The following is a 25,609-nucleotide window of genomic DNA, read 5'->3' on the forward strand; positions in this document are numbered from 1 at the left end:
CCATTTCACAAGTAATTTTAATTTATACATTTTTGCAGAGTGATCTTTGGTTCATTTACAACTGTTACTTTTCTTCATAAAAAAAGGTTATAAAGACTTCAACAACTCAAAAAGCAACAGGTCTTTCACGATGCTATCCATCGGCAGCACCTCTCCCGCAAGCGTTCCCCCCTTGCCCCCTCGATAATGAACGGGAAGTCGCGTGAATGATGTTACTCTAGGAAGATCGATGGGCAACGTATACGAGGACTAAAAAGAAGTTCAATTTTTTATCCCCACTCCCTGCTCCCAGTTAAAAAGCGAGTCGCAGTAGCAAACCTTCGTTTTAAAAAATAAGCTGGGGATGGTAAATAAAGAACGCCAAGCAGAGATTCACGGGTTTCATGATTGTTTGGACACCATGTCATTTACAGAAGTTATTTGTAAACATGGAATTAAAAAGTCGCACAACGCATCATATATTAAAAAAAAAAAAATAGGGCTCATTTCTGGGTGCTCGTCCCATAACATCACAGCTCAGTCCAAGTCAGAACCCGGAAAGATGAATAAGATCACGGGATCAACGCTTGCTCGTTACCGAGATGGTTTAACTTGATTGTGTTCTGTGTTGCTCTGTCTCAACAAGTGGAGAAAATTCCATTCGGGTCCCCTCCTCTCAATTCCTAACCGGCGGTCTCATCTGCAAAGCCCGCATTTCAACACTCCAGTCGGGTCAGGTGTCTGCCATAAGTTGCCCATCACTGGAATACACAGCTCGGAGCCTCCTTGCCTGGTACAAATGGGCACTTGGGTGAAAAGCTGAATGAATAACTAGGTGCCTGTGGAGCATTACCCCCCCCCCCCCCCCCCCCGGCGTAAATCATCAGCACCTTTTATAGATGTGGAGCCTCTGGATTGACAGAACGAAGCGCCAATGTGGTGGAGGCAACAGTCAAGGTCACTTTGGACAGTGTTGAAGGGTAGGGGTGGGGGTGGGGGTTGTGGTCATATGCGGGCGCAGTGGATAACCCGTTCAAAATGCAGGAGACAACAGCTCCCTACCATCAGCAGAACCGTGTGCCAACCTCGAGATTATGACACACACACACACACACACACGAGGGGAAAAAAATAAAATAAAATGATCAATTAGCAAAAACAAATCCATGCGCGTCATACCTGAGAGTTTTATAAAGACTCTTGAGAGGGACTAAAAGCTCTCCTCCCTCCACGGCAGACTTGGGAAACTAGCCCGATGCAGGTGCAGGAGGAACTAGAAAGAAGGGATTGCTGCCCTGCAAGATGTCACCCTCCCGGCGTCCTGTCATCAGACCGCATCCTCTCTTTCCGTCCACAGAAGCAGAGGACATATGAAAATGAAGGAGGGCAGAATCAATGCAAGATATCATTCCGAGTCAAGAGCAAGAGATGATTCCTTTCAGTCGCATTCTCTCGCTATTCTTATCGCTGCATGACGTTAGGAACCCTCTCTCTCTCTGCCCAAGGACAGGGTGTGGCAAACCCATTTCAATAGCTCCTTCCGTCAAATCTACAGAACCAAGATACAGAGCAGACCATTCCCTTTAACGTGAGGAGACTGGAGTCATTTAACATGGGGGGGTTGTCATTAGTGTTTTTAAATGTGTGGACGGCCGTCCGAGAGAGCAGACACACATTTCTTTGGTTGGTTCCACTCATAACAGTGGTGAAGGTGGTGAAGGCACGTTTCCACTTCTCTACGACGGAGGCTTTCCAATGTCGACTGTGATCTTGGTGAAAAGTGGCCTCTTCTCCGACTTAATGACGGAATATTGAAGGGATTTGTAGCCATCACGATGCCTTGTAAACTTCATCCTGTTGTACACAACATAACTGGGAATACAGAAAAAAAGGTAGTTAAGACTAGGGTTAAGATAAGTTAAAATTGTACAAGGCATTGGTGAGACCAATTCTGGAGTATGGTGTACTATTTTGGTCGCCCAATTATAGGAAGGATGTCAACAAAATAGAGAGAGTACAGAGGAGATTTACTAGAATGTTGCCTGGGTTTCAGCAACTATGTTACAGAGAAAGGTTGAATAAGTTAGGTCTTTATTCTTTGGAGCGCAGAAGGTTAAGGGGGGGACTTGATAGAGGTCTTTAAAATGATGAGAGGGATAGACAGAGTTGACGTGGATAAGCTTTTCCCATTGAGAGTAGGGAAGATTCAAACAAGAGGACATGACTTCAGAATGAAGGGACAGAAGTTTAGGGGTAACATGAGGGGGAACTTCTTTACTCAGAGAGTGGTAGCTGTGTGGAATGAGCTTCCAGTGAAGTGGTGGAGGCAGATTCGATTTTATCATTTAAAAATAAATTGGATAGGTATATGGATGGGAAAGGAATAGAGGGTTATGGTCTAAGTGCAGGTAGACTGGGACTAGGGGAAAATAAGTGTTCGGCACGGACTTATGGGGCTGAGATGGCCTGTTTCCGTGCTGTAATTGTTATATGGTTATATGGTAAGACGCTGACTTTGAAGGTTTTATTCATGCATAGACAGGTCCCACCCATTTATACCCATCGTCATAGAGTCGTACAGCATGGAAACAGGCCCTTCGGTCCAACATGTCCCATCTCAGAAGGATGAGAGGCGTTCTCATTGAAACATATAAGATTGTTAAGAGCTTGGACACGCTAGAGGCAGGAAACATGTTCCCGATGTTGGGGGAGTCCAGAACCAGGGGCCACAGTTTAAGAATAAGGGGTAAGCCATTTAGAACGGAGACGAGGAAACACTTTTTCTCACAGAGAGTGGTGAGTCTGTGGAATTCTCTGCCTCAGAGGGCGGTGGAGGCAGGTTCTCTGGATGCTTTCAAGAGAGAGCTAGATAGGGCTCTTAAAAATCAGGGGATATGGGGAGAAGGCAGGAACGGGGTACTGATTGGGGATGATCAGCCATGATCACGTTGAATGGCGGTGCTGGCTCGAAGGGCCAAATGGCCTACTCCTGCATCTATTGTCTATTGTCTATTTGCACTAGTCGAACTAACTCAAAGAGTGCCCGAATTCACAAATGTTTTGAAGCATTGATTACATAATTACCTTCTCACCCACGCTATTATCTCTCAATACACTGATTTTTACAATAAGACCATTGGAGTTCTTTTGAGACAATGCAAGGTTTATTTTTCTTAACTCTGCATGGACGTCACTGTTAATCAGACAATAAGAGGCGCTTTCTCCATGTTAGATCAATCCAAGAACCTTAAGATGGAAGACACAAAATGTTGGAGTAACTCAGCGGGATAGGCAGCATCTCTGGAGAGAAGGAATGTGTGACGTTTTGGATCATGATCCTTCTTTAGACCGAAGGATCTCGACCCGGAACGTCACCCATTCCTTCTCTCCACAGATGCTGCCTGTCCCGCTGAGTTACTCCAACATTTTCTGTATACCTTCGGTGTAAACCAGCATCTGCAGTTCCTTGTGTAGGAAAGAACTGCAGATCCTGGTTTAAATCGAAGGTAGACACTAAAAGGAATGGATGACATTCTGGGTCAAGACCTTTCTTCAGACTGATTTGTCTGAAGATCAGTCTGAAGAAGGGTCTTGCCCCGAAATGTCACCCATTCCTTCTCACCAGAGATGCTGCCTGTCCCTCTGAGTTTACTCCAGCATGTTGTGTCTATCTGCAGTTCCTTCCTACGCAACCTTAAGATGATGCCTTACTGGAAAGGCTAGAATGGAATACCAGAATGCTACTGGAAACCTGGAACTGTTCCATGCTGAATAGCTCAATGACTCTAAGAAATAACTCATTAATCTAATACAACTGGCTCAATCACGAGGCCTACTATTTGACTTTTGATCTTGTACACGTTGACTGCTTTAACACACAATGTGACAGCTATTGACTCACTTTTTCTCGTTCACTTCATTTCCTTTGTCTCTTTCATGTCGTATCATTTTGGTTCGTCCGATTTTGTTATCGGGCCGATCGACAATCATCCCATTCAACGTTACCCTAAGATTTAGAGCAAAGACACTTCCTTGATACAAGGCATGACGAGTGTAACATAAACATCGTGTTTTAATATTGCCAACTATCCCAGGAGCAATTACCAAACAAAAATCTCTGAACAGACCACACTGGGAGACGGAGCTCAGCTAATCCAAAGCTTGGTCAAAGTCTTCACTAATGATCCCTGGCAAGGGATCGCTGGTTCCGGGATGGTAAAGTCCGCTCCACGCCTGCTGCTAGAAGCTCCGCAGACCACGGCTTGACGATGTTAAAGTCAGCAGACAGACACAGGTGAACAAAAGGAGGAAGACTGACATAGAAAATAGGTGCAGGAGTAGGCCATTCTGCCCTTTGAGCCTGCACCGCCATTCGATATGATCATGGCTGATCATCCAACTCAGTATCCCATCCCTGCCTTCTCTCCATACCCCCTGATCCCTTTAGCCACAAGGGCCACTGACTGAACTGTATTGCCTTCCATCACAGTGATCACTGTGGTAGATGTTTATGTTAAGTTCAATCGTTCTTTTAGTTGTGTTGTGTTCTTTTAATTGTATGGTTGCATGGCAACTCAAATATCACAGTACCTAATGGTGCATGTGACAATAAACTTGAATCTGAAAGCTCCCTCTTCTCCCCTCTGCCATTAGGCAAGGGACACAGAAGTGTGAAAATGCACACCTCCAGATTCAACACCTCCACATTCAGGGACCTTTTCTTCCCAGCTACTACCAGGCAACTGAATCATTCGATCAACAACAAGAGAGCAGCCCTGAGCTACTACCTACATCATTGGAAACCCTTGGACTATCTTTAATGGGACTTTATCTTGCACTAAACATTATTCACTTTATCCTGTGCGTGTACGCTGTGGACGGCTCGATTGTAATCATGTATGGTCTTTCCGCTGACTGGTTAACACGGAAAACAGGTGTTTTTCACTGTACCTCGGTACACGTGACAATAAACAAATTTGATCCTGAGTACGGGTGCCATCTGTACGGAGTTTGTACATTCTCTCTGTGACCTGCGTAGGTTTTCTCCGGGTGCTCCGGTTTCCTCCCACACTCCAAAGACGTACAGGTTTGTAGGTTAATTGGTTTGGTAAAATAGTAAATTCATCCTAGTGTGTGTAGGATAGTGTTAAGAGTGCGGAGATCAGTGCAAACCGAAGGGCCTGTTTCCACGTTGAGTCCTCTAAAAAAGAACTATTGAACAAACATCCAATTGATACCATGGATAGCAGCATCAGGGAGGTTGCAAATGCTACCTGTATGTTTCAGTGCCATCGCCAAATTTGCCGATGACACAAAGCTGGGTGGCAGTGTGAAGAGGATGCTATGAGGATGCAGGGTGACTTAGACAGGTTGGGTGAGTGGGCAAATGCATGGCAGTCTGAGGAAGGGTTTCGGCCCAAAACGTTACCTATTTCCTTCGCTCCATAGATGCTGCCGCACCCGCTTAGTTTCTCCAGCACTTTTGTCTACCTTCGATTTTCCAGCATCTGCAGTTCCTTCTTGAACAAATGCATGGCAGATGCAGTTTAATGTGGATAAATGTGAGGTTATCCATTTTGGTGGCAAAAACAGGAAGGCAGATTATTTTCTAAATGGTGTCAAGTTGGGAAAAGGAAATACAACGGGATTGGGGGTTCTTGTTCATCAGTCACTGAAAGTAAGCATGCAGGACAGCAGGCAGTGAAGAAAGCGAATGGCATGTTGGCCTTCATAACAAAAGGAGTTGAGTATAGGAGCAAAGAGATCCTTCTGCAGTTGTACAGGGCCCTAGTGAGACCACACCTAGAGTATTGTGTGCAGTTTTAGTATCCAAATTTGAGGAAGGACATTCCTGCTATTGAGGGAGTGCAGCGTAGGTTCACAAGGTTAATTCCCGGGATGGCGGGACTGTCATATGCTGAGAGAATGGAGCAGCTGGGCTTGTATACTCTGGAATTTAGAAGGATGAGAAGGATATCTTATTGAAACATATAAGATTATTAAGGGTTTGGACACGCTAGAGGCAGGAAACATGTTCCCGATGTTAGGGGAGTCCAGAACCAGGGGCCACGGTTTAAGAATAAGCGGTAATCCATTTAGAACAGAAATGAGGAAAAAACTTTTTCACACAGAGAGCTGCGAGTCTGTGGAATTCTCTGCCTCAGAAGGCGGTGGAGGCCGGTTCTCTGGATGCTTTCAAGAGAGTTAAATAGAGTTCTTAAAGATAGAGTCAGTGGATATGGGGAGAAGGCAGGAACGGGGTACTGATTGTGGATGATCAGCCATGATCGCATTGAATGGCGGTGCTGGTTCGAAGGACCGAGTGGCCTCCTCCTGCACCTATTGTCTATTGTCTGTAATTCGGTTCCTTCACGGTTGTTTCTCGCTGGGTGGAAATGAGCCCAGAGGTTCGTGTAGAGTCGTTTTTAACCCCACGGTCGTCCCCTGGTTCACAAAGAAGCCTTTGATATGTGAAAGTTTGTACAGTAGGAGTTACACTGAACTTCTAACTTTCACAGGGGTTACGGCTGGTGTGAATAACAGAAGCTATTTAATCTCCTGCCAGTAAGGATGCCGCAAGTTAAAACGATACCCTACTTGTTTTGACAAATATACAAGCCAAAACTAGCAAGCCATTTATCCCAACACATCGTTGCTAGGTGAAAGAACGCAGGTGCCCAAGAAGGTTTCCTTTCATTTTAAATGGTTGGTTTGCTGAACAGAATCCTTCCCATTAATGCAATCATAAAGGTTGTAAAAAAATGCTACGGGTTTTTCGAGCCTCCAAACCTGTTGCTTATCTTTCATAGTAGTTTTGTTTTAGTTTAGATGAGAGAAACAGTGTGGAAACAGGCCCTTTGGCCTACCGAGTCCCCGCCGATCACCGATGACCCGTTCACACTAGTTCTATGTTATCCCACTTTTGCACACTACAGACCATTTAACAAAGACAATTAACCCACAAACCCGCCCGTCTTTGGAGTGTGTGAGGAAACCGGAGCACCCGGAGAAATCACACGGGCTCACAGAGAGAACGTACAATCTCCGCACAGACTGCACCCGTAGTCAGGATCGAGCCTGGGTCTCTAGCCCTGCAAGGCAGCAACCCTGCGTCACCCATTCTTTTCTTGTGACAAATAAAATAAAAACTATTTGCTTTTACACAATAAGGAAGAACTGTATTGACACAGGAGGGGAGGTAATTACGATCAAGAGTAAATTTGCATGCCAGTATAGTTTCTATGCTATTGAGGAAGTGCAACGTAGGTTTACAAGGTTAATTCCCGGGATGGCGGGACTGTCATATGCTGAAAGAATGTAGCGGCTGGGCGTGTACACTCTGGAGTTTAGAAGGATGAGAGGAGATCTCATTGAAACATATAAAATTGTTACGGGCTTGGACACACTAGAGGCAGGAAATATGTTCCCGATGTTGGGGGAAGTCCAGAACCAGGGGCCACAGTTTAAGAATAAGGAGTACGCCATTTAGAACGGAGACGAGGAAACACTTTTTCTCACAGAGAGTGGCGAGTCTGTGGAATTCTCAGCCTCAGAGGGCGGTGGAGGCAGGTTCTCTGGATGCTTTCAAGAGAGAGCTAGATAGGGCTCTTAAAAACAACGGAGTCAGGGGATATGGGGAGAAAGCAGGAACGGGGTACTGATTGGGGATGACCAGCCATGATCACATTGAATGGCGGTGCTGGCTCGAATTGGAGGAACAGCATCTCATATTTCGATTGGGCAGCTCAAAGCACAGTGGTATGAATATTGATTTCTCTAACTTCAAGTAACCCCGGCATTCCCTCTCTCTATCCCCCCTCCCACCCCCAGCCAAGTCGCACCAGCTTCTCGTTCTCAGCCAGCAAACAGCTGACAATGGCCTGTTTCCTTTATCATCATTACCTTTTTGCATATCTTTCATTCATGTGTTCTATATCTCTTTACATCATCGTCTATATCTCTCGTTTTCCTTTCCCCTGACTGAGTCTGAAGAAGGGTCTCGACCCAAAAGGTCACCCATTGCTTCTCTCCAGAGATGCTGCCTGTCCCGCTGAGTTAACTCCAGCTTTTAGTGTCGGTCCTCGGTATAAACCAGCATCTGGAGTTCCTTCTTACACATTGCGCAAAGCAAAGGTACGCACAAGTCCCAGAGAGTGGTCACGGTGTCCTGATCCTACATTTAGCTTTGAACACCGGTTTCGTTCCTCTTACCTCATGTACGTGTCATCATCTTCTGTTCCCCAGCCCCAGTAATTGTTGGAGAAACCATTTATTTTCAAATACTGGTCCTTAGTAAAAGCCACGACCCCTCCAAAATAACCCTTGTACGGCAACCTGTGGGAGGGGAGAGGAGCAGGAGAAATATATATATTAGTTGGCAACTAGTGTAAAAACCTCCAGTGAAACAGGGAGGAATCCCGTCTGTAGCCACGGGCTGACCTGGAGGCTGGAATGCATTTTATAAATAAGTAGACAGAGTAGTGAAAGATTAAACAGAATGTACCATTTAGCAGTGAACTTACAACCCTCATTTCACAACCCCATGAGAATCAGCGGTAACTCATAGGTTTATGAGTTCCAGGAGCAGAATTAGGCCATTCAGCCCATCAAGTCTCCTCCGTCGTTCAATCATGCATGAGCTGAGCATCATACTATCCCCTGTCTCCATCAGTGGTGTGGATGTGCAGTTTACCATGGAGTACAAATACCTTGGAGTGTACCTGGACAGTAAACTGGACTGGTCCAGGAACGCTGAGGGCCTGTACAAGAAGGGTCAGAGCCAACTGTACATTTTTAGACGGCTCCGCTCCTTCAACATCCGTAGTGAGATGCTGCAGATGTTCTACCAATCGGTGGTAGCCAGTGCCATCTTTGTTGCCGTGTGCCGGGGTAGCAGGGCGAAGGCTGCGGGCGTCAACAGGATTAACGCTCATCAGGAAGGCTGGCTCTGTCCTGGGGGCGGAGTTGGAGTTATGGGGGGTTGGTCTTGGAGGGGAGGATGCTCTTGGACAATAATGTCCAATCACCCCCTCCATGACACACTGGTCAACCTGAGGAGCACCTTCAGCAACAGACTGGTTCGACAAAGAGGCAGTACAGAACGCCGCAGGAGATCCTTTTCCCCGTGGCTATCAAACAGTACAACACCTCCTCTTCTGTCGTGGGGTAGACCGCCCCCCCCCCCCCCCTCCCATTTTGTCGAGTCTCATTGTCTGTACTCAGTTCCACCTAGCAAACAGCGAACAATGGCCTGCTTCATTTATCCGTTACTTTTTTGCATATCTTTAATTCATTGTTCGATATCTCTCCACATCACCGTCTAGATCTCTCGTTTCCCTTTCCACTGACTCTCAGTTTGAAGAAGGGTTTCGACCCGAAACGTCACCTATTCCTTTTCTCCAGAGATGCTGTCTGGAGTAACTCCAGCTTTTTGTATCTATCTCCCCCGTCCATTGACTCCATTTACACCTCAAGGGCCCGTCCCACTGTCGGCATCATTGGCTGACGTATCAGGCCACCGAAATAGTCGAGGCGTGACCACGTATTGACGCGCGGCGTCTCCTCAAGTGTGGCAACATCTTTTTTGTCGCCGCTGGATTTTGAGGTTCAAACTCTTTCGGGCGACCCTGATACGTCAGTCAATGACGCTGTCGGTTCCCGAGAAAATCACCAAGTGGGATAGGCCCTTCACGCTGCCTTGGCAAGGTCACCAGCATAATCAAGGATAGGTCGCATCCCGGCTACTTCCTCTTCTCCCCTCTCCCATCAGGCAAAAAGTACAGAAGTGTGAAATAACACACCTCCATATTCAGGGTCAGTTTCTTCCCAGCTGTTATCAGGCAATTGAACCATCCCACCAACATCTCGAGAGCCGTCCTGAGCTACGATCTACCTCATTGTAGACTCTCTGGCTATCTTAATCGGACTTTACTCGGCACCAAACATTATTCACATTATTATCTTTATCGTGCATCTGTGCTCTGTGGATGGCTCGATCACAATCATGAATTAAAGTTTACGGTGAATGCGGGAAAGATTTAATAGGAATCTGAGGGTAATTTCTTTTGCATAAAGGGTGGTGGGTGTATGGAACGAGCGGCCAGAGGACTATTGAGGCAGGGACTATTGCAACATTTAAGAAACAATTAAACGGGTACACAGACATGCCAACTTTAGAGGGATATATGGGCCAAACGGAGGAAGGTGGGACTGGTGTAGACACTGTAAACACTGCCCAGTCCATCATCGGCTCTGACCTTCCTTCCATCGAGGGGATTTATCGCAGTCGCTGCCTCAAAAAGGCTGGCAGTATCATCAAAGACCCACACCATCATGGCCACACATCTCCCTGCTAGCTTCAGGTAGAAGGTATAGGAGCCTGAAGACTGCAACAACCAGGTTCAGGAATAGCTACTTCCCCACAGCCATCAGGCCATTAAACCTGGCTCGGACAAAACTCTGAACATTAATATCTGTTATTTGCACTTTATCAGTTTATTTATTCATGTGTGTATATATTTATATTATGGTATATGGACACACTGTGTTATGTGTGCTGAAGCAAAGCAAGAATTTCATTGTCCTAACAGGGACACATGACAATAAACTCACTTGAACTTGAACTTGAACTGTAGTAGATGGGACATGTTGGGTCGGTGTGGGCAAGTTGGGCCTGTTTACCACGCTGTATGACTCTACTGGTCTTTCCACTGACTGGTTAGCACGCGACAAAAGCTTTTCACCGCACCTCGGTACACGTGACTATGAACTAAACCAAACCACCCTCACGCAGTCGAACAACATCTCTTGCCTCACGGGCCATTTCACCCACACAATGAGGGTGGGGTGGCTTCCTTTGTTCCATAGATGCTGCCTCACCCGCTGAGTTTCCCCAGCATTTTTGTCTACCCAAAACAGAAGCTGATTTTACCATCCCCCAAACTCGCTAGCACTCAATTCCTGCCCCACCTACTAGTTTCGGTCAAACCTGTAAATTCTGCACCGCTCCCATTTCTGATCCTCAGAAACCATCTCTCATGACTCCGATTACACATCCTCTCGTATAATCAATAAATCCTATGTCTGCCTCGGCTGCAGGTGAAACCAGAGCTATCGCCCATTCAGCTTCAGTTAATTTGATCCCAGTGCTCGGAAGGGGCAGCTCGCCATGATATTTGAATAATCAAAGGAAAAGATCAAGTCAGCGTGAAGCCACATACAAACTGGAGGAACAGCAGCTCATATTCCACTTGGGTAGCTTACAACCTAATGGCATGAGCATTGAATTCTCCAAATTCAAGCAACTCTCCTCTCCGCGCCACTATATATGTAAATGGGATGTCAGGACTTTCATATGAAGAAAGACTGGATAGACTCGGCTTGTACTCGCTAGAATTTAGAAGATTTAGGGGGGGTCTTATAGAAACATACAAAATTCTTAAGGGGTTGGACAGGCTAGATGCAGGAAGATTGTTCCCGATGTTGGGGAAGTCCAGAACAAGGGGTCACAGTTTAAGGATAAGGGGGAAATCTTTTAGGACCGAGGTGAGAAAAACATTTTTCACACAGAGAGTGGTGAATCTCTGGAATTCTCTGCCACAGAAGGTAGTTGAGGCCAGTTCATTGGCTATATTTAAGAGGGAGTTAGATGTGGCCCTTGTGGCAAAAGGATCAGGGGGTATGGAGAGAAGGCAGGTACAGGATACTGAGTTGGATGATCAGCCATGATCATATTGAATGGCGGTGCAGGCTCGAAGGGCCGAATGGCCTACTCCTGCACCTATTTTCTATGTTTCTATGTAAATTATCCCGCGTGGGTGTAGGATAGTGGAGATCGCTGGTGGGCACGGACTCGGTGGGCCGAAGGGCCTGTTTCCGAGCTGCACCTCTAAACTAAACTAAAGTTTGTGGTGCGAGGTGCTTCTGTGATTCTGTACATTCCTCTCTCCACGTACAATGTTCTTGCCCTGTTCCTTTGAGCATTTGAGTGGCTGTGGAATTGGCTGCCATTTTAAACCACATTAAGGGCCTGTCCCACTTACGCGATTTTTTTCGGCGACTCGCGGGACCCGTCACAGTTGAATCTATTTGTGTCGTTAAACATTCTTGTGAGGGGATAATCGCTGTGGAATGCTGGAGCCGTCCCCTGGAGATCGGCTCACTAAAGGGACGCATTGTTATAGTACCGTCAGCAGATTGCAGACACGTGGATGCACGCACAGCAGGTCGCCGAAAATTTTCAACATGGTGAAAATCCAGCGGCGACCAGAAAAAGGTACGACTCTTTGGGCGACTACTCGCGACCATACAGGCGTGTGACGTGGTTGCCCAAAGAGTTAAAGACACAGGTGCCACCATCCACGTGTCTGCAATCTGCTGACGGTACTATAACAATGCGTCCCTTTAGTGAGCCGATCTCCAGGGGACGGCTCCAGCATTCCACAGCGATTATCCCCTCACAAGAATGTTTAACGACACAAATAGATTCAACCTTGCGCAACTGTGCAGCACGAGGTGTCGAGTTTGTGGAGGCAAACTCTTCACTGCCCACTCTATTATATATCTAATAAAAGAGCTTTACCGCTCTGGGTGTGGGCCTGGAGAGAACAGGTTTAGAGGCATCTGGGCCAAACGTGGCAGGGGGGTCTAGTGCAGAAGGGGCATCTTGGTAGGCAAGTTGGGCCGAAGGGACTGTTTCCGTGCAGTATGATTCTATGAGGGGGGGGAAGGAGACCAAGTCATGCTGCCTCATGCATCCACAGCCATCCTCTACAACAACGAGCCCCTCACCAAGTGGTGACTGTTGGTAAATGCCGGACCACGATGATCCACTGAGGGCATCCCGGTGCGCAGCAGTAGAGTTGCTGCCTTACGGTCCCAGTGGCCCGGGTTCGATCCTGACCATGGGTGCTGCCTGTATGGAGTTTGTACCTTCTCCCCGTGACCCCATGGGTTTTCTCCGGATGCTCTGGCCTACTCCCACATTCCACCGACCTGCAAACCTGTTGGCTAATTGGCTTTAGGTAGAATTGTAAATTGTCTCTAGTGTGTAGGATAGTGTTAGTGTGCGGGGATCGTTGGTCGGCACGGACTCGGTGGGCCGAAGGGCCTGTTTCGGGTTTGGAACCCTTCCTCAAACTGAAAAACAGAGGGGGAGGGGGAGGCGTGGGTGCACGCAGAGATAAGTAGCCACATTCAGAGCCCAGTCACGTACCGGTACTTGAACTTGTCCATAGCACAGGCCAAGTGTCGGGGGTTGCTGCCACAGCGGTACAGGTTCTTGTCGTCCTCGGGTATAATGTCGACGTCACTGAATATGAAACAGTCGTAACCGTTCTCTTTCAGCGCTTCCGCAAACCCCACGTTGAGGAGCTTGGCTCGGTTGAACGTGTTGTCACCAGCCTGCAATTAAAGTACAAACAGTTAACGGCAACCGGAGTCGGCGACACCGGTCAAGGGGGCCGGTGGGAGGAGGACCAGTGGGGTTCTAACCTCCCGCGCCTTCAAGGTCAGCTGAAGGTGGCACCCCCCCCCTCCCCCACCCCCACGTCACGAAGGCCGAAGGGCCGGAGAAGGGAGGGACAGCTCGCTGGCGTAGAGGGGGGGGTGGGGGGGAGAGGAGGTTGGGCCGAGGACAGGACACGAATATGCAATCGGGCTTCTGAGAACAAACAGGAACCATCAGGACTCTCGTGAGTACTTTTGTAACTTTGAAGATAAGTAGGGCCATCCCGTATTAGCCGGGACATCCCGTATATTGGGCTAATTTGGTTTCTCCCATACGGGACCACCCTTGCCCCTGTATTTGACTGCTGCTACTCGGGTCGAGGGGACTGTCGGGCCTGAGCATCACACGCGGGCCAAAACTCCTCAGCTGGCCCGCCGGCTGGGCTTTGTGTGCAGTCCAGCACCCGGATCAACTCATTGTCCCGTATTTTGACCGTTTGTCCCTTATTTGAGAGTGAGAGAGTTGGCGACCTTAAAAGTAAGACATAAAATGCTGGAGTAACTCAGTGGGACAGGCAGCATCATTCTGAAGAAGGGTCTCGACCCGAAACGTCACCCATTCCTTCTCTCCAGAGATGCTGCCTGTCCCGCTGAGTTACTCCAGTATTTTGTGTCTATCGCCAGTGTAAACCAGCATCTGCAGTTCCTTCCTACACACTTTTGTAACTTTGTCAACTCCAGAGACGTGGCAACTGTTTGTGTACTGTGTGCATAAACAAAGCATTTCACTGCGCACAGGTACATGTGACAATAAAGTATCAATTAATCTTCAGGAGGAGCTCAAGGAGCCTTTGGCTACCGAGTGATACAGTGTGGAAACAGGCCCTTCGACCCAACTTGCCCACACCGGCCAACATGTCCCAACTACACTAGTCCCACCTGCCTGCACTTGATCCATTTCCCTCCAAACCTGTCCTATCCATGTACCTGTCTCTAACTGTTTCTTAAATGTTGGAATAGTCCCTGCCTCAACTACCTCCTCTGCCATCACGTTCCATACACTCACCACCCTTTGTGTGAATAAGTTACCCCTCAGATTCCTATTAACTCATTTTCCCCTTCACCTTAAACCCATGTCCTCTGGTTCTCGATCCACCTACTCTGGGCAAGAGACTCTGTGCCTCTACCCGATCTATTCCTCTCATGATTTTATACACCTCTATAAGATGACACCTCATCCTCCTGCGCTCCAAGGAATAGAGTCCCAGCCCGCTCAACCTCTCCCTATAGATCATTTTCAGCCCCACTATTTTCCTAACAAATAAACATTGAGAGGCATTCCCATTGGGAAATGTCAACATGTCCCTGCCCGTATGTTGTGGGGCAAGCAGGGAACACAGCTGACACACAGCGGAATGGGAACTCACAAAGGGAATTCATCTAAAATGAATCAGAAATAGCATTAAACCAGTCATCAATACTAATCAGATTTCTGCTTCTTCCTAAAGAAGGGAAGGAGGCCTTGTAACATGTGTTGGCAAGTGGGACTAGTGTAGATGAGACATTTTGGCCGGTGTGGGCAAGTTGGGGTGAAGGGCCTGTTTCCACACTCTATCATCCTTGTTATTAGTTAAAATCAGATTCATACAGTGTGGAAACACACCCTTTGGCCCATTTTCCCCGCACCGATCAACATGTCCCATCTACATTAATCCCGCTTGCCTGCGTTTGGCCCATATCCCTCTAAACCTGTCCAGTCCACGAACTGTCCAAATGTTTCTTAAACAAAGCGAAAGTACCTGCCTCAACTACCTTCTCAAGCAGCTTGTTCCATGCACTCACCACCCTTTGTATGGAAAAAGTCACCCTTCAGGTTCCTATTAAATCTTTCCCCCCTCACAAACCTAAGTCCCCCGCTTCTCGATTCCCTTGCTCTGGGTAAAAGACTTTGTGCGTCTACCCGACCTATTCCTCTCGTGACGTGCCACAACTCTAGAAGATCACCCCTCGTCCTCCTGCGCTCCCTGGGATAGAGTCCCAGCCTGCTCAACCTCTCCCTGTAGCTCAGGCCCTCGAGTCCTGGCAACATCCTCGTAAATTGGCGGGGAGGAAATTACTAATATCATTTGCAAAACAATTTTTCCCCTCAATCCACATTTGTGCAGCAACACAGGAAACATCAAGTGGAAACTTTTGAGGAAGAAAAGGGAATAAAAACAGACGGAGTACAAGCGTGTGGACTAATGTCTGATTTATTAACGGTTTAGTCCCTGCTGGAACCAATTGAAAATCTGAAATGTTTGGTTGTCTGGAATTATTCGAACATAATGTTATTTAGACTAGAGTAATGTTATTTAGAGTAGAGCAAGGTTTGGCCTTCGAAAGTGTAGTGCACCATCTGGGGACTGACTTGATTTCATAACACAGTTAAATCCCTCCAAGGGACATATTCCCCCATTAGCTACACTATTATACTGCACAGATTCAAAGCAGATGGCTCCGAGAGATGCATAAACAGGGGCAGCGAGATCTAAAGCACCATGGGTTTGGTTTAGTTTGGAGATACAGTGTGGAAACAGGCCCTTCGGCCGACCGTGTCCGTGCAGATCAGCGATCCCCGCACACTAACACTACCCTACACACACTAGGAACAGTTTACCATTTTAGCCAGGCCAATTAACCTACAAACCTGTACGTCTTTGGAGTGTGGGGGGAAACCCGGAGCACCCGGAGAAAACCCACCGCAGGTCGCAGGGAGAAGGTACAAACTCCGTACGGACAGCACCCGTAGTCGGGATCAAAGCTGGGCGTCTGGCGCTGTAAGGCAGCAACTCTACCGCTGTGGCATAGAAACATAGAAATTAGGTGCAGGAGTAGGCCATTCGGCCCTTCGAGCCTGCACCGTCATTCAATATGATCATGGCTGATCATCCAACTCAGTATCCCGTACCTGCCTTCTCTCCATACCCTCTGATCCCCTTAGCCACAAGGGCCACATCTAACTCCCTCTTAAATATAGCCAATGAACTGGCCTCGACTACCCTCTGTGGCAGAGAGTTCCAGAGCTTCACCACTCTCTGTGTGAAAAAAGTTATTCTCATCCCGGTTTTAAAGGATTTCCCCCTTATCCTTAAACTGTGACCCCTTGTCCTGGACTTCCCCAACATCGGGAGCAATCTTCCTGCATCTAGCCTGTCCAACCCCTTAAGAATTTTGTACGTTTCTATAAGATCCCCTCTCAATCTCCTAAATTCTAGAGAGTATAAACCAAGTCATCGTGCCGCCCAACAGGTTATGTTGAACCTGTACAAAAGGCAGCCTAGGCCAGATATGGAGTTCCATCATGAGGAAGAACGTGAACCTCCCGAGAGAGTGGTCATAAAAGATTTACGACAATGTTCGAGGAATGAGGGATTTTCAGATGGAGAAGCACAAGACTGCAGAAACTGGACTGTTGATCAAAACACTTATGGGCCTGTCCCACTTAGGCGATTTTTTAGCCAACTACAGGCGACTAGTTGGTTGCCACATGTTCGCCGGTGGTCGCCGGGAGTCGTCGCCTCAGTCGCGCAAAACGTCGTAGCGTCTTTCTGGTCGCCGCTAAATTTTCAACATGTTGAAATGTTTCAGCGACAGTGGGTTTGGCGCCAATGAGCGTAGCTTGACTTCTCCTGACGTGGGTGCTGTCGTAGGTTGTCGCCAGGGTGACGCAGGTTGTCGCCGGTTTTTCAGCGACCTGCCACAACTATGACAGTCGCCTAAAAAATCGCCAAGTGGGGCAGGACCATAAGTGCTGGAAGAACTCGGCAGGTCTTAGAATAAAGGGGAGGTCATTTAAGACTGAGGCGAGAAAAAACTTTTTCACCCAGAGAGTTGTGAATTTGTGGAATTCCCTGCCGCAGAGGGCAGTGGAGGCCAAGTCACTGGATGGATTTAAGAGAGAGTTAGATAGAGCTCTAGGGGCTAGTGGAGTCAAGGGATATGGGGAGAAGGCAGGCACGGGTTATTGATAGGGGACGATCAGCCATGATCACAATGAATGGCGGTGCTGGCTCGAAGGGCCGAATGGCCTCCTCCTGCACCTATTTTCTATGTTTCTATGTTACAATAATCTACCTGACCTCCCGGTGGCTCAGCACTTCAACTCCCCCTCCCATTCCCAATCCGACCTCTCTGTCCTGGGTCTCCTCCATTGCCAGAGTGAGCAACAGCGGAAATTGGAGGAACAGCACCTCATATTCCGTCTGGGGTCCTTGCGCCCTTATGGCATCAACATTGAATTCCCCCAATTTGGCTAGCCTGTGCTGTCTCCTCCCCTTCCTTCACCCTCTAGCTGTCTCCTCCCACCCTCCCATCCGCCCGCCCTCGGGCTCCTCCTCCTCCTCCCCCCCTTTTCCTTCTTTCTTTCCCCACCCCCCATCAGTCTGAAGAAGGGTTTCGGCCCGAAACGTCGCCTATTTCCTTCGCTCCATAGATGCTGCTGCACCTGCTGAGTTCCTCCAGCAATTTTGTGTACCTTCTATGTTTCTATGTCAGGCAGCATCCGTGGAGGGAATGATCAGGTGACGTTTCGGCTCGAGACCCTTCTTCAGACTAAAGAAGAAGGTCCCGACCTGAAACCTTGTCTGTCCATTCCCTCCACGGATGCTGCCTGACCTGCCGAGCTCTTCCAGCACTTTTATGTTTTGCTGAGAAATTTCAGCTATTGGGTGAAACAAGGGCTGTCCTCCTTGGAGCAAAGAAGGCCGAGAGGAGATCTGATGGAGATGTACATCACAGTGACCTGGTTTGGTCAGGATAAAGTGCTCCACTTAACAAATGTTTAAAGGAGCAATCAAAGTGGTTTGAAGAAAGAAGATCGTCGATTCACTGGAGTGCAATTATGATGTGGAACTTGCGGTCAGCACATCCCGAGCTTCAAGGGAGAATGAAATAAGGCACTTGAACGATAATAACTTGCAGGTTTAATAGAAGAAAGAACGCAGAGGAATAGAATGGATAGGATGCTCTGCTTGGAGGTAGCACGGGGTCAATGGACAGAATGGCCTCCTCTGAACCACAGCAATTCTACAATTCTGTGAATCAAGTTATTAGGCCAGCTGTTCCTTGCTAGCTTCCGAATCAGCTTCGTCCCACCCAGCTCCTCTTAGAGACAGGCCTTTCAGGGTCCTTTAACAAACAGAGTGTCAGGGGTTGTGGGGAGAAGGCAGGAGAATGGGGTTGAGAGGGAAAGTTAGATCAGCCATGTTTGAATGGCGGAGTAGACTTGATGGGCCAAATCTGGTGCTACAACTTATGAACTTTGAGCCCACCGAGTCCAGGCCGACCAGCGACCACCCATACACTAGTTCTATCCAACATAACTACAGAACCTGCACGTCTTTGGAGTGTGGGAGGAAACTGGAGCACCCAGGAGAAACCCACGCCAGTCATGGGGAGAACGTACAAACTCCATACAGACAGCCTCCGTAGTCACGATCGAAGCCGGGTCTCTGGCGCTGTACGGCAGCAACCCTACCGCTGCGCCACCATGCCGCCCTTAACTCTCCTTAAGTCTGTCAAAATGACTACCTATTCTTTATGTTCAAAAGGGAACTGCAGATGCTGGAATATCGAAGGTACACAAAATTGCTGGGGAAACTCAGCGGGTGCAGCAGCATCTATGGAGTGAAGGAAATAGGCGACGTTTCGGGCCGAAGCCCGAAACGTCGCCTATTTCCTTCGCTCCATAGATGCTGCTGCACCCGCTGAGTTTCCCCAGCAATTTTGTGTACCTTACCTATTCTTTATGAACTGGTTACGCATCTTGTTTCCCGTTATATCACTTTGGATAAATTCCTCCTTAAACAGTTCGACATTATTCTCAAGCCAAAATGGGTTCATGTGATCTTACATCAGGCAGTGTTGGTCAGCGATGATCGAGGGAGTGCTGATCTAGATATTTGCGGGCAACATTATGGGAGATAATTATCAAGAGAATGATATTTGGTCCATTTTAAATCTTTATCTGCAATATCCTACAATCTCTCCCTGGATACCCATGTATCATAAAGGATCCCTGAGATTTTTGCCTCCATTCTTTGAATTGGAAATGCATTGGCTTTGGTCACGAAGGGAATCTCTCCTGATATCAGGCATAAATGTGCCTTTTGGGGGTAGTTTACCCTGTACTACCTTATCCTGCTTGCAATTCAATTTTTTTAAATTCCCTTTTTCATAGCAGCCAGAGCTACATTGGTCAGGGCATTGAGGACAAGAGTCCTTCTGCAGTTGTACAGAGCCCTAGTGAGACCACACCTGGAGTATTGTGTGCAGGTTTGGTCTCCAAATTTGAGGAAGGACATTCTTGCTATTGAGGGAGTGCAGCATAGGTTCACGAGGTTAATTCCCGGGATGACGGGACTGTCATATGTTGATAGAATGGAGCGGCTGGGCTTGTATACTCTGGAATTTAGAAGGATGAGAGGGAATCTTATTGAAACATATAAGATTATTAAGGGATTGGACCCGCTCGAGACAGGAAACATGTTCCCGATGTTGGGAGAGTCCAGAAACAGGGGCCACAGTTTAAGAATAAGAGGTAGGCCATTTAGAACGGAGATGAGAAAAAAACGTTTTCACCCAGAGAGTTGTGAATCTGTGGAATTCTCTGCCTCAGAAGTATATAATATTATGAGAGATGTAGACAGGATAGACAATCAGAACCTTTTCCCCCCAGGGTGGAAATGTCAAGGACTACAGGGCATGGGTTTAAGGTGAGAGAAGCAAAGTTTCTTGTGCAGCACTAGTTTGTTTTTTTTAAAACAGAGGCTGGTGTGTGTCTGGAACACGCTGCCAGGAGTGGTGATGAAGGTCAATGCGATAATGGCGTTACAGAGGCTTTTAGATAGCCACTTGGAAATGGAGAGACACGGATCACGTCCAGGCAGATGAGATAAGTTTATCTTGGAGAGCTGCTGCCTTTCAGCGCCAGAGAGTCGGGTTCAATCCTGACCTCGGGTGCAGTCTGTGGGTGGAGTTTGTATATTTTTCTGTGAACAAGTGGGTTTCCTCCCACATCCCAAAGACACGTGGGTTTGTAGGTTGATTGGCCTCTGAAACATTGCTCCAAGTGTAGAGAATGGATGAGGAAGTGGAATAACATAGAACTGGTGTGAATGGGGGATCAATGGTCGGCGTGGACACGGTGGGCCATGCTGCACCTTGAACATAAATACATAAATAATAAACAAGCTAATAATAAATAGATAGACGGGCACAGACAGGCAGACAGACACAAAAAATAAACAGATAGTTAGACAGACAGATAGAGATAGAAGATAGACAGAGACAGTCAGACAGATAAGTAAATAAATAGAAAACTAAATGTGATTGGGGGGTAGACGGTGCAGTGTGGTACCTGCTCAATGATGAAGATGCCGTACTCTCCCTGCTGCCGGCGCAGGATGGGCAGCAGGTAGTAGAGCCAGTGCCGCAGGTGGTGGTCTCGGTTGCGGAAGGGAATGATGATGGCAATGCGCTGCAAGGGCTCGCAGTCCTTCGGCTTGTAGCGCCCGCCAAGCGTCACGTACGGGTTCAGCTCCCCAATCTCTTCCAGCGACTGCTCCTGGTCAAAGGTGATCCTCAGAGGTCCAACTGTTAACCGGGAGAGGCCTCGATTAATCGCGTCCACACGGGAAACACGAGAGAACAGCACCCGCTGCGCGGCGCAGCTCACAAACACTGCAAACCCCGTCTCACTGAGTGAACTGCAGTGGTCTCTCAGGCCCCACAGACACCAGCCAGAGCAGTGAGCCATTAATGTGTTGTCAGTTGTTAAACAGTGGCGCAGCCCTTGCCTTTATCCACTATCTCATATCACTCAGGGACGGTCCTCAGAGATACTGCGGACAGCAAATCGAAGATAGACACAAAATGCTGGAGCAACTCAGCGGGACAGGCAGCATCTCTGGAGAGAGGGAATGGGTCGAGACCCTTCCTCAGGCAGACCTTTTGCAGACAGCAACATCGTTTCTGAGCAGCTGTCACACAGGAGATGTACCAGTGCAAATCTACAAACAGCAATGAACTAAATAACTCTGGTATCAGACTATCTTTTGTCATAGAGTGATGCAGTGTGGAAACAGGCCCGTCAGCCCAACTTGCCCACAATGACCAACATGTCCCGTCTACACTCGTCCCACCTGCCTGCGTTTGGCCCATATCCCTCTAAACCTGTCCTATCCATGCACCTTTCTTAAATGTTGCATTAATACCTGCCTCAACCACCTCCTCTGGCAGCTCGTTCCATACACTCACCACCCTCTGTGTGAGAGTGTTACCCCTGAGGTTCCTATTAAATCTTTTACTCCTCGCCTTAAACCTATCTTTAATCGGACTTTACCTTGCACTAAACGTTATCCCCTTTATCATGTATCTGTACACTGTGAACTGGATTGTAATCATGTATTGTCTTTCCGCTGACTGGATAGCACGCAACAAAAAAGCTTTTCACTGTACCTCAGTACACGTGACAATAATAAACTAAACTAAACTAAACTGTGAGGTTCACCTGATACCATCGTTGCTAATTGGAGCAAATTCTTGTTCTGTGTTTAAATGTATTTCTTCAAGTGGTGAGAGAGACAAAGTTTGAAGGAGATGCGTGGGGCAAATTCTGTTTTGGAGAGAGTGGCGGGAGCCTGGAATGTGGTGTCCACAACGACCAACATGTCCCATCCCAATTTGAGGAAGGACATTCTTGCTATTGAGGGAGTGCAGTGTAGGTTCACAAGGTTAATTCCAGGGATGGCGGGACTGTCATATGTTGAAAGAATGGAGCGACTGGGCTTGTATACACTGGAATTTAGAAGGATGAGAGGATATCTTATTGAAACACATAAGATTATTAAGGGATTGGACACGCTAGAGGCAGGAGACATGTTCCCGGATTTTTGGGGGAGTCCAGAACCAGGGGCCACAGTTTAAGAATAAGGGGTAGGCCATTTAGAACGGAGATGAGGAAGAACTTTTTCACCCAGAGAGTTGTAAATTTGTGGAATTCTCTGCCTCAGAAGGCAGTGGAGGCCGGTGCTCTGGATGCATCCAAGAGAGAGTTAGATAGAGCTCTTAAAGATAGCGGAGTCAAGGATATGGGGAGAAGGCAGGAATGGGGTACTGATTGTGGATGATCAGCCATGATCATAGTGAATGGCGGTGCTGGCTCGATGCAATACTCCTGCACCTATTGTCTATGTATCGTGGGACAACTTACAATTTTTACCGAAGCCAATTAACATTCAAACTTGTCCGTCTTTGGAGTGTGGGAGGCAACTGGAGGACCCGGAGAAAACCCACGCGGTCACAGGGAGAACGTACAAACTCCATACAGACAGCACCCATAGTCAGGGCCGAACCCGGATCTCTGGCGCTGTGAGGCATTATCTCGAACGCAGCACCGCTAATAAAAATAAAAGGACCTTTGGCCCATTCCTCCCATTGCTTACCAAGTTCCGGTGGATCAACTGGGCACTTCGCCAACTGGTTGGCTTTGGAAGTTTCGATGACCACTGTCGCATTGCTTGCGGTTGGAAGAGAATCTGCTGGGAGAGAAAATGAAATGCAAGTTCAACCATCTAAGAAGAGGAACATTTATCAGGGTTTTAGCAACTGGAGCTTGTAAAAGCTCAGGGTTTGAACACCGCCCCCCCTCCCCCGCCACATCTGAGGAGTGTATTGATACAAGACTAAGGGGAACTTTCTGCTTTGACTTCAGGTACATGAAATTAACCCTTAAAATGAAACATTCTGAAGAAGAGTCCAGAGCTGAAACTTTGACCATCCATTCCCTTCCTATTTACCATCTAAGCCGCCATGTATTTTGATCACTGTAATGTATAAGCCACCACCCTGGCCCCACTCTCATTTCACTCCTGCCATCAGGTGCAAGGTGAAAATTCCAGATTCAGGAGCAGCTTCTTACCTGCAACCATCAGGCTATTAAACACCAAAGATAAACATATTAGACAATAGGTGCAGGAGTAGGCCATTCGGCCCCTTGAGCCAGCACCGCCATTCAATGTAATCATGGCCGATCATCCACAATCAGTACCCCGTTCCTGCCTTCTCCCCATATCCCCTGACTCCGCTATCTTTAAGAGCCCTATCTAGCTCTCTCTTGAAAGCATCCAGAGAACCTGCCTCCACCACCCTCTGAGGTAGAGAATTCCACAGACTCACAACTCTCTGTGCGAAAAAGTTTTTTCCTCATCTCCGTTCAAAATGGCTTAGCCCTTATTCTTAAACCGTGGCCCCTGGTTCTGGACTCCCCCAACATCAGGACCATGTTTCCTGCCTCAAGCGTGTCCAAACCCTTAATAATCGTTTATGTTTCAATAAGACAAAGTGCTGGTGTAACATAAGTCCGGGTCAGGCAGCATCTCTGGGGAAAAGGGATGGGTGACGTTTCGGGTCGGGACCATTCTTCATGCTATTAAAGACCACAAACTCCAAATAGGCTCCGAACTACCTTGCCTTGGGGGCATTGTTTTTGCCTTTGGGTATTATTGTTTGATTGCTTTTCAAAAGTTATTTTATATATATATATATAAAAACACACACACACAAGCACGCATATAAATATACACACATACACATCCTGGGAATTCCTGCTCAAAGTGGAGAAGGAAGGTTTAGTTCATTACATCATGGCACAACTGACTCACAGCCTCAGCAACGCAGGTTCAATCCTGTCCTGCGCTGCTGTCTGCACGGAGTTTGCACGTTCTCCACCACCATGTGCTTCCCCCGGGTAACTCCGATTTCCTCTCACGTCCCAAAGACAACACATCTCGAGGAGTTAATTGTCTTTCCTACACGTTGCCCCTTGTGTGGTTGAGTGGTCGGGAAAGCGTGGGGATTTTTAATGACCGCGTGAGAGCGAACAGGTTGCTAGGAAATAAACAGGCATTGGAACTGCTTGGGGAGGCAGCGCAAGGCCCAGTGAGCCAAATCCCTTCCAAGTCGAAAGAGAGTCTCCAGTCCATGCGTAATGAGCACAGGGAAAGTCCAGCTAAAATGAGAGTTCTGCAAAGTTGTGCAAAGTTCTTTATTTCAAAATGAAACCTTATTTAGAATTAAAAAAGATATATAGTGGTCGATTTTGCGTTGTTAAATACGGACTTTAAAAAAATCAGTATTTAACGACACAAAATCGTACATCCGTATTCTTATTGCATTTCCGTACAAAATACGGAAATCCTTTTTTTCCCCCCCTCATCATTTCAAAATCGTTGTTCCGATTTTTCACACTTTTTTTACTTAAAAATCGGAACAGATGCGATAAAATCGGACTAGTTGGCAGGGATGATATACACAACAAAAACTGTGCAAAAAACCTTCGTGCATTCTCAGTGTCTATATATTCATAGTATCATGCTCAGTGGTGGTCATGGCTATTTAAGTTGAGAGGGGCAAAGTTCAAAGGAGATGTGCAGGGCAAGTTATTATTCACACAGAGTTTAGTCTATTTTAGTCTCGTTTAGTTTACAGATAAAGCAGTGAAACAGGCCCTTTGGCCCTTTGGCCCACGCCGACCATCGATCACCCGGTCACACAAGTTATCCCATTACGCAATATACAGAGGCCAATTAACCTACAAACCCGCACGTCTTTGGAACGTGGGAGGAAACCGGAGCACCCGGAGAAAACCCACACGGTCTCGGGGAGAACGTTCAAATTCCACAGGCAGCACCTGAGGTCAGCATCGAACGCGGGTCAGTGGCGTTGTGAGGCAGCAGCTCTACCGCTGCGCCATCGTGCCCCAGAGGGTGGCGAGTGCAAGGGGGTGGTGGTCGAAGCAGATCCCATGGTGTTTACGAGACTCTTGGGTCGATTTATGGATATGCGAGGAATGGAGGGATATGTAGTGTGTGCAGGTATATAAAAGATGGTCTTGGAATCAAGTTCGGCATAGACATTGTGAGCCGTTACTGTGTTGTACTGTTCTATGCTCTGTCTTTAAAGGTATGCATGTGCCCCCCACGGGTATTTGACGGGTGTCCCCACCAGACTCTTCCCCTCAATGTCCAGCAGTAGACTGTGGTCCTCCCCCAATTTCATAGACTACCCATCCCTTGTCCATCTTGTCAAGCTCTTCCTGTGACAAAGCAACTCTGCCTCAACAGTCTCGACAAAATTACATGGA

General features: G+C 47.5%; 1 protein-coding gene across 1 annotated transcript in view; it reads right to left on the reverse strand.

Moving 5' to 3' along the window:
* Nucleotides 1-25,609, reverse strand: part of LOC116989520 (beta-1,4-galactosyltransferase 2-like) — a 39,877-nt gene continuing 14,268 nt past the window's right edge. Inside the window, exons 2-7 of the mRNA XM_033046988.1 lie at nt 22,911-23,006; nt 20,825-21,060; nt 13,193-13,380; nt 8,191-8,313; nt 3,881-3,985; nt 1-1,851 (exon numbers count right to left, since the gene is read on the reverse strand). Of these exons, the coding sequence (XP_032902879.1) occupies nt 1,716-1,851; nt 3,881-3,985; nt 8,191-8,313; nt 13,193-13,380; nt 20,825-21,060; nt 22,911-23,006 (884 nt within the window). The 3' untranslated portion in view covers nt 1-1,715. The remainder of the gene's footprint in view (nt 1,852-3,880; nt 3,986-8,190; nt 8,314-13,192; nt 13,381-20,824; nt 21,061-22,910; nt 23,007-25,609) is intronic.

Source organism: Amblyraja radiata, chromosome 29 (assembly GCF_010909765.2).
Source record: "Amblyraja radiata isolate CabotCenter1 chromosome 29, sAmbRad1.1.pri, whole genome shotgun sequence".
In the NCBI taxonomy this organism is placed as follows: Eukaryota; Metazoa; Chordata; class Chondrichthyes; order Rajiformes; family Rajidae; genus Amblyraja; species Amblyraja radiata.